General features: G+C 41.4%; 1 protein-coding gene across 1 annotated transcript; it reads left to right on the plus strand.

Moving 5' to 3' along the window:
• Positions 1-975: 975 nt before the first annotated feature.
• LOC119553676 (amidophosphoribosyltransferase) lies at positions 976-4614 on the plus strand. The gene is made up of 3 exons (XM_037864220.1): positions 976-1580; positions 1643-1812; positions 3085-4614. The coding sequence occupies exons 1-3, from the start codon at positions 1535-1537 to the stop codon at positions 4510-4512; spliced, it is 1644 nt and encodes a 547-aa protein (XP_037720148.1). The 5' UTR covers positions 976-1534; the 3' UTR covers positions 4513-4614.
• Positions 4615-8819: the final 4205 nt, after the last annotated feature.

Below are 8819 nucleotides of genomic sequence, written 5' to 3' on the forward strand. Positions count from 1 at the left end.
ATTAACTTTAGAATTTTGAAGCTATGTTTTCTCTAAATTGATACAACTAAAATTCTACAGAATAAATATAAAACTTAATTGTTGAATACGGTAAATTTAAAAAAATAAAATAATGTCACCTTTCTAATTGAAACCCTGTTTTGGAATTAAAAAATCTTTAATTTTCACCGCGGGACACTGTAACTGTTATTATTGAAACTATTTATTCCACCAGTGAGACGAGTGGTAATTAAAACTTTCCAGGTCTCGCCGACCTTATACAATACGTTTATAAATACGGCGGTGTTTTGTCTGGATCCCTCAGTTTGGCTCAGCACTTATTCGAATCGGTTTTGAAGGGGAGGGCGAGAGACCCAACTTATCAGGTAGACAACCGCAGCAGACGCTTATGCCTGCGGTCGCTTCGATTGCATCAGATAGGGTGCGAAATCGCAATCATAATCGGAAACATGATCAGTGCTAAAAAAATACACAAATCGAAAATCCGTTGATCACATGGCAAAGTTTTTCCGAACCTATAAACAAGTTACTGGCGAATAATAGATGCACAGGCGGCTATAATTAGCACAAGTGATTAGTTGGCGACTGGAGTGGAATTTGTTTATTGTTTACGATCGGCAATCGTGTGATCGAGAGCGGATCGATCAACCCTCGCCGATAGCGCTCCACTGGGGGCCTGCAAATAGCCGTATTTTCGCGATAGCACAGCCCATTTAAATTGCAAAAGAAAAACATACTTTAATCTGTTATTGTTTACGCCAAAAGTGTATGGAAAACACTTCTAAAATGCGTCAATGAACGCATTTTCCCTCGAGTCGCCTCAGATAAGCAACAAAGTGTCAACATAGGAAGGGGGTTATGTAAAAGCGGAGGAGGAAAATTTCGCTGACACTGTCTCCAAGGGGGGGCCCTTAAAAATAATTAAACTTTGATCTTGAAATGCATGTGCCAGTGCATTTAGGCTGATAAGAAAATAATGTCGGGCTCGATTGAAGGCGCACATGAGACGAGATCAATGCCGAAGTGAGATGCGTGATTCGAAGACTAGACAGACATAATGCGGTCATTGAATCTTCGCGACGATCAAAGCCAAAACGTGAGAACCAAATTCAATGTTTATTTGGCATATTTGGCAGAAATCGACGGGTGTATCAAATTTCGCCCGACATGCGTTTCTCGATGCGGTTGCGGAGCCTCCGGAACCCTACCGCTCCGTCGCCAAGATGATTGCATTCCCAGCTCAACTGATAAGTACGAGTATATCAGCTGCCTGCCCATATATGTATCGCCGATCGTGATGATGATGATGATCGGAGGTTTAATTAGGCGCGGCTGTAACATGAACATTCATAATTCCGCTGGCATTCAATCAATGCAGACGTGAACAATTCCAGTGATCAAGTGATCGACTTAACCGGCGATCTCGTGCAAAGTGTACAGTGTCTCAATCCCACTTAATACCTATTCCCACAAAAGGTGCCACACAAGAAAATCGATACTCAAAACATATAAGTAATTACAATTCAAGGAAATTATGGCGCAAAGTGATTCCGGAAATTGCTGTGCCAAGCTCAGTAGGGGTAAGAATAAATTATTAATTAATTAGTCAATGAAATAATAAATTATGGATTCTCTGCAATAGATGAGGAGTGCTGTCAGAAGGCAAGCGATGTGGCTTCGAAGGATATATCGCCAAAAATGTTTCCCGACAAAATCTACAAATCCGTTCAGCCAAAAGGTGAGGATGCAACTGGCATGACCTGCGAGTGCGGAGTTTTTGGAGCTATCGCATGCGGGGATTATCCAACTCAGGTAAGCAAAAAGTTACTGAAAGAAATTTCTTTAAATTCTGGACTTCGATGCACACAAAAATTTAAAAGAGGCTTGTAAAAAATAAAATAGTACAAATATTAGATTTCATAAGTCAACATTTTGTACGTCACATGCAAAAAAACAATAATTAGTTAAATATCGTTCTGGGCACTCGATAAACAAATTTTCACATTAAATTCAAAGGTAAAAGACCTATATTGAAATAAAATAATAATTTTTTAAATTGTGAAAACAATTACATAGCAAAATATTAAAAATCACTGTCTCATAATAACGTTAACGTGTTACTACATAATCTTTTTCAATAATCCAAGCTTGAGGAAGATTAGAATCAGTTGCCAGCTAATAAATACTAAACATTACCTAGCAAACAGTAGATAACCGAATCAACCGCCTACGATTCCCACCTTTGCATTGGATTACCCCATCAAATTCCGATCACCGGGGATCAAAATCAGAAAACGATCATTGAGCCTGTCATAAGCAGATCATTCGACTAACAAAATTCCATGCCGCAATACATGGCCGTACGTCAGACGTATGCAAATAGCTGGCAAGTGGGTCAATGGTAAGCCCCGTCCCACTAGATCCACTAGATCCATCGAATATACCCCCTGCCGATCCTCAAACGACGGTGTTTCTGTATCTGTGGCCAATGCCCAGAGGCTGTAGTGACGTCAATGAGATCGAATCAAATCGAATCCGTATACGCGGTTTGGTTTGCGGTTGTAATCTTTGTTGTTCATGTTTTTATTGCCGTCTGTAATGAAATGGAAAATAACAGAAAGTACTAGCGTATTCGTGATCGGGAACCCACATACCGTTATCGGCTCTTCTTCTCATGTGACTTCAATTAAATATAGCCCACCTATAGATCTTAATATAAAATGCTTTTTTTTTTTTTTTTTTGGTATTTTGACAAACATTATATTAGGGTGGACCAAATTAGAAAAAGCTTTTTCATTTGAAAAAAATAATAAAATATTTTAAATAGCAAAATGGCAAACATATATTTAAATAATCAAATATTTTTGTATGATCTGAACCGTTTAGCAGAAATAAAAATATGTTTTGATTAAATAGTTTTTGATTGGAAGAATAGACGATAATGTAAAATCTTTAGGAAATATACCATACTTTTTGTATGTTTTTACTGTTCATATTAAGACGTACTCAGTATATTAAATATACTATATTGGGTACAAACATATAAAAGAAAAGCCTAGCTAAATGGGATTTTTCTGCTTCCAGCTGGACATAGCACAAATGATCTGCTTGGGTCTGGTGGCTCTGCAGCATCGAGGACAGGAGTCGGCGGGAATAGTGACCAGCCTGGGGAAATGCTCCAAGAACTTCAGCGTGCACAAGGGCATGGGCATGATCAACAATCTGTTCAACGATGAGGCCATCAAAAAGTTGAGGGGTAACCTGGGCATAGGACACACTCGTTACTCCACGGCAGCAGCCTCGGAGGTGGTGAACTGTCAGCCCTTTGTGGTCCACACGGCCCATGGAGCCCTGGCGATTGCCCACAATGGAGAGCTGGTGAACTGCGAGTCCTTGAGGCGGGAGGTCCTGGAACGGGGAGTGGGCCTGTCCACGCACAGTGACAGTGAGCTGATTGCCCAATCCCTGTGCTGTGCCCCCGAGGATGTGTCCGAGCATGATGGTCCCAATTGGCCGGCCAGGATTCGCCACTTCATGACCCTCGCCCCGCTCTCCTACTCCCTGGTGGTGATGCACAAGGATAAGATCTATGCAGTGCGAGATTCCTATGGCAACCGACCCCTTTGCCTGGGCAAAATAGTCCCTGTGGATGCAGGACATGCGAATATCAATGATCAGTTGGCCGAAGGTTGGGTGGTCAGCAGTGAGAGTTGTGGCTTCCTGTCCATCGGAGCACGATATGTCCGCGAAGTGGAACCGGGCGAGATCATCGAGCTGTCCAGGAATGGCTATAGAACCGTGGATATCGTCGAGCGACCGGATTACAAGCGCATGGCTTTTTGTATCTTTGAGTACGTCTACTTCGCCCGCAGCGATTCCATGTTCGAGGGCCAGATGGTCTACTCAGCTCGGCTGCAATGTGGTCGCCAGTTGGCCAGGGAGTTCCCCTTGGATGCGGATTTGGTCAGCTCGGTACCGGAATCGGGCACAGCGGCGGCCCATGGTTATGCCAGGGAATCGGGTCTGCCCTTCGGAGAGGTCCTGTGCAAGAATCGCTATGTGGGTCGCACCTTCATTCAACCCTCGAACAGATTAAGGCAACTTGGAGTGGCCAAGAAGTTCGGTGCCCTGGCTCAAAATGTGGAAGGCAAGAGGATCGTCCTGGTGGATGACTCCATAGTAAGAGGCAACACCATTGGACCCATTATCAAGCTTCTGCGAGATGCCGGAGCCACCGAGGTGCACATTCGCATTGCCAGTCCACCGCTGCAATATCCCTGCTATATGGGCATCAATATTCCCACTCGGGAGGAGCTCATAGCCAACAAACTGAATGCGGATCAGCTGGCCGATCATGTGGGTGCAGATAGTCTGGCCTACTTGAGTGTGGAGGGTCTGGTGAAGGCCGTCCAGATGAACAAGGCCCATGTGAATCCCCTGAAAGCGGGCTATTGCACCGCCTGTCTAACGGGCGAATATCCTGGCGGATTGCCCGAGGAGCTCAGCTGGTAGACTCCCAGCATTTATTTTTCTCTTAGGATTAACGTAGTTCTTAGCTTCAGTGTATATATACGAATATATATTTTAATTTCGGGTCTTTGACCCAGCACAAAAGCATTGTTTTTAATTAAACAATCTTGGGGGGAATTTTTGTAGAGATAAGGGAAAATATATAAGTCACATCATTATTTAAAGCTTAAAATGTGTGACAAAAATTTAAAATAAATTAATCTACAATAGGAAAAAAAAAGATTTTTAAAGAAAAAATTTTTATTATAAACATTTTCAGAAATTTTAAAAACCTAAAGCAATTAAATTTGTGTCAACATCTGTATTCCATAAGTACTTCCAATGATAATATCAAAAACAATTTATTTACTTTTATATTCCATCTTTCATAAGTTTCATGACGTAAAGTCAAATGGGTCTGCAACAAAAAGTAGCAGTCCCTTTTTTTTAATTTTCCCTTCACTGAAAGAATTTAATTCTTGACTTTATATGGCTTTCTCGCGGCTAAGAAACACATACTCTAAATGCTAATGGGCCACATCAACGTCTGATTATTTCCAAAACTGTCTAATGCCATAACTTCAATTCATTTCAATTTATATTTCCAAGCTTTGTTTGCCGAGGGAACGGGAAGGGGAAGTAAAGTCGCTCGCTTCCGGTTATAGCCGAGCTCAGATATAGCCTCATATCATACAATATGGTAATCGTGTTTGCTTTTTTCGCCCTGTCTCTTTCCGGCTGTGTCCTGCCCCCCATATCCTGGCGTTTCCGTCTCTTTCTCCCGCGGGGACTCCCCATTTGGGGCGTTGCAATGTCTAAAGCGGGGCGTTTAGGGCGTTTAATCCTGCGGAAGATGTCCTTGCGGTTATGCAGAGGGGGGCTATCCGTAGCCTCTCTCATCGTATATAACTTTTTTTCTTCTTTTTTATGACTCGCGCCGGGTACTGGAGTCAACAATGTCATCATTATTCTTGAATATTGTGTTGTATTTTCGCAAACAATTTCGCTAAGCTGCGCGGCATTGGCAAAGCCTGAAAAGGGGGTGGCAGCTTTGGGGGTGGGAGCGAGTGTCCTTTGGCTGAAGTGTGGCGAGGACATAAGAGAAGAAAATAATATGCACTGTCATTGTAACTCGCTTGATTAATTCTTGTGTAGGGTATGCAGTTCGGTTTGGTGGGTCTTTTAAAAAGAGAAACAACTTTAAGCAAAATATTGTTCTTAATATATTTTAATTGTGTGCCAATTAATTTTATGTACACCATTTTAATATGTGTAATTTAATACATTTTATATTTATTTTTGCATAAAAATATATTTTAAAATGGTTAAAATATCGTTAGTTTATCAAAAGTTTGTTCTATATTTAAATTTATAGTTTATTAGTACACAAACTTCTTTAAAATAATGTTAATTTATTTTTAAAGTCATAAAAAATTCCTTTACTACAAATAATATTTTCTCCAGAACTTTTGTTCCTTTTTTAACAGCCCGAAAAATATCTATAGAGCATTCTCTTGGTCCTGGCAGCTTCCTTTTTATGCCGGATCTCCTTTGCCACTCCATCTGAGCACTCACCAAGTGGCTACATAAAAGAAACGACTCCTGGCAACATTGAAAACAGACGCTGGCACTTTTCTCCAACACACCAGCGCCGTTTGCTGCTACAAGGATACGAGGGAAGGACCAAGATATCCGTGGAAAAAAATATATCTATGGAGAGAAGCGTTTGCTTATGTGCGCCGTCGATCACAAACACAAACATCCTGGGCCCACTGCCGCAGACAGTGACAACTAAGCAGAGCCATATTGCCAGGACCCAGATACACACCCCCTGGAAACCCCGAGAAACCCCCGAGAAACACCCAGAAAAAACCCCCAACTCTGCGCCGCAAAACATGCTTTAAATTTTTTAATAACGCCGGGCTACAAGAGCGCTGACGCCCACGTCCGGACTTGGGATCCGGATCCGGCTTTGGCTTTGGCTTGGCTTTCGTGCCCGATGACGACAGCCGGCCCCGCCCACCGCCCATTCCGCCCCTTCCGCCCACCGTCGTCATTTGCACAGAAGTTATGTAAATTAATGTTTACTTAAGTTCCCCATGTTATTTCTTCTTGGCATTCTTTTTTTTTTCGCCTTGCACTTTCACAATGTTTCCTACTTCAAAAACAAAAGCAGACAGCGGTTTCAAAAATGGCGAGGGTATAAAAGGTTGGCAGGGAAAAAATAGAAAAAAATTGCAATAAATTTGGCAGCCGCTTCTGCAATTTAATAAAAAGCTTTCGGGTTCGGGGGGAAGTCCGCTCTAGTATAAACAATCAAGCTTATTATTGAGTCAAATGGCTGAGTAAATATATGAGCCAAAATTATGGCAATGGCATGCAAATGAAACGGCCGGAGATGGAGATTATGAAGCCATTATCCAAACACTTGATGGAAATTGTCGCCGCAGAAATTTAATTTAAACATCAGCGCCGGAGGCATCGAAGGCATATCCTTTCTGCCACTTGGCACATGCAACAAGTGAGTGGAAAATTGAGGAGGGGAAACGAACCACACGAACCGTTAGAAGGCAAACAAAGGGCTCCTGGGTCCTTGGCTTTTCCATTTCCCACTTTTCCCTCAACCGATAGGCACGCAAAACGTGCCCGGCATGCAAGACATGCGATGGCCAAAACGACATCGTATCAAATGTAATTTTCTGGCCAATAGAACACTTTGTGGATTCCCAGGTTGGCCAGGGCTATCCTGGCCCGAACATCCTTTCTCCAGTTCATTAGCAAATCAAACTTCCGTCTTTTTCCGGCCTCAAGACATTTCTGGCATGTGTCCGACACAAAAAGGCTCGAAATTCCTGTCCATCGAAATTTGCATTCCTTGAACCCTTGATCCGAGGGACTAGAAAACTTCTTGTCAGCTGGTAATTTGATTTAAGGTCTTTGGCTTGACCAGATAAACAGAAAGAGGTAAGTGGTCAGCAGGGACTCGAAACATATTGTCAGGTAATTATTTAGAGTATCTGTTCTTATAAATTGTAGCCTAAATTAAAATGAATATTGTTTCATAAATTGTTTTTTATTTATTTTTGCAACACTACTTTGCAGAAATTGTGGGCATTTTCTGATACATTTAAAAATGGCTAATTATCTTATTACAGAAACCTTACAAATTAATTAAAAATATATCTTATCTTAAGGAAAGGCCTTTGATTATTTTAAATATATCCAAAGTTTATCTTTCAACGGATTCCTCAAAAACGAAGAAATATAATATACAGAACCAATAATTAATAGATTTTATATATATTGTTTAAAATGTTGCCAAATTGTAAGAGTAAAATCTAATAAATAAATATTAAAAATTCTTATCAAAACCAAAATCTTTACACAAATACAACGGTCATTTGCGATTCCTTTTCAAAACCAAAGCAAAGCCGGTTTAGTGTCCTTTTAAAGCATTTTCCCAGCTAATTTTCCATTCCAAAAATGGAATCTAATCAAATGCCCGCCCCTTCCCAATTCCTTCCTGCTTAGCTTCAAAAAGAATTTGCATAATATTTTTAGACGCAACGGAACAAAGTTTTGCGAGCGGACGAACCAGACGACTGAACAACATTTCCACAACTTTGCGTTAATTTTCTAAATATTTTCTAAAATTTCCAAATTGCATTTGGAGCAGCCACGATGGAAATGGAAATGGAGATGCCGCAGGGCAATCCCAAGAAGCCAGGTTGCCGTGCTCCGGCTCATTTTATCTGAATAGCCACCCCCACGATCCACATCATCAACCGAACAAGTTGAATTTTATAATTCGAAATTATGAACTAATATAATTTAATTTTAGTGGCTTGCACGCAGAGCTCCAACGATGATGGAAAACCAAGGGGGAGGGGGGCGTAGAGGGGATTTTCTGGGCGGACACGGGCAGGAAATTAAGTGCATTATACCTTTATATATATAATGTTGGTTATTGTGCACAACAGCAAATACAACAAAAGCGCGTTGAGGTAATAAATATGTATGAAGTTTGTGTTTGTGCACCAAAGAATGCAATTTCCCTTGGATCAAAAAAAGGGGGCGTGGGGCGGCGGGGCCTTCATTTGACATCGCGTGCTTTGCAACGATTTTCCCGCTGCATTGGCCAATTCTGAAGAGCCAGCAAAGAAAATAACGATAATTAAGGCAAGCGGCAAACCAAATCTCTGATTTGAGTGACATGCAACAACAAAATAATTCACAGCCAGTGCGTCAAAGTGTGTGTGCGAATGTGTGTGTGTGTGCCAGAATGGAGCCGCCATTTTGGGGGCTGTTTC

This window comes from Drosophila subpulchrella, chromosome 3L, assembly GCF_014743375.2.
Source record: "Drosophila subpulchrella strain 33 F10 #4 breed RU33 chromosome 3L, RU_Dsub_v1.1 Primary Assembly, whole genome shotgun sequence".
Lineage (NCBI taxonomy): Eukaryota > Metazoa > Arthropoda > Insecta > Diptera > Drosophilidae > Drosophila > Drosophila subpulchrella.

Excerpts from the sequence above, each read along its gene's own strand:
- LOC119553676 (XM_037864220.1), top strand. The coding sequence starts at position 1,535 with ATGGCGCAAAGTGATTCCGGAAATTGCTGTGCCAAGCTCAGTAGGG. Across the intron at positions 1,581-1,642 it reads CTGTGCCAAGCTCAGTAGGG|ATGAGGAGTGCTGTCAGAAG; the intron begins GTAAGAATAAAT and ends TCTCTGCAATAG. Across the intron at positions 1,813-3,084 it reads GCGGGGATTATCCAACTCAG|CTGGACATAGCACAAATGAT; the intron begins GTAAGCAAAAAG and ends TTCTGCTTCCAG.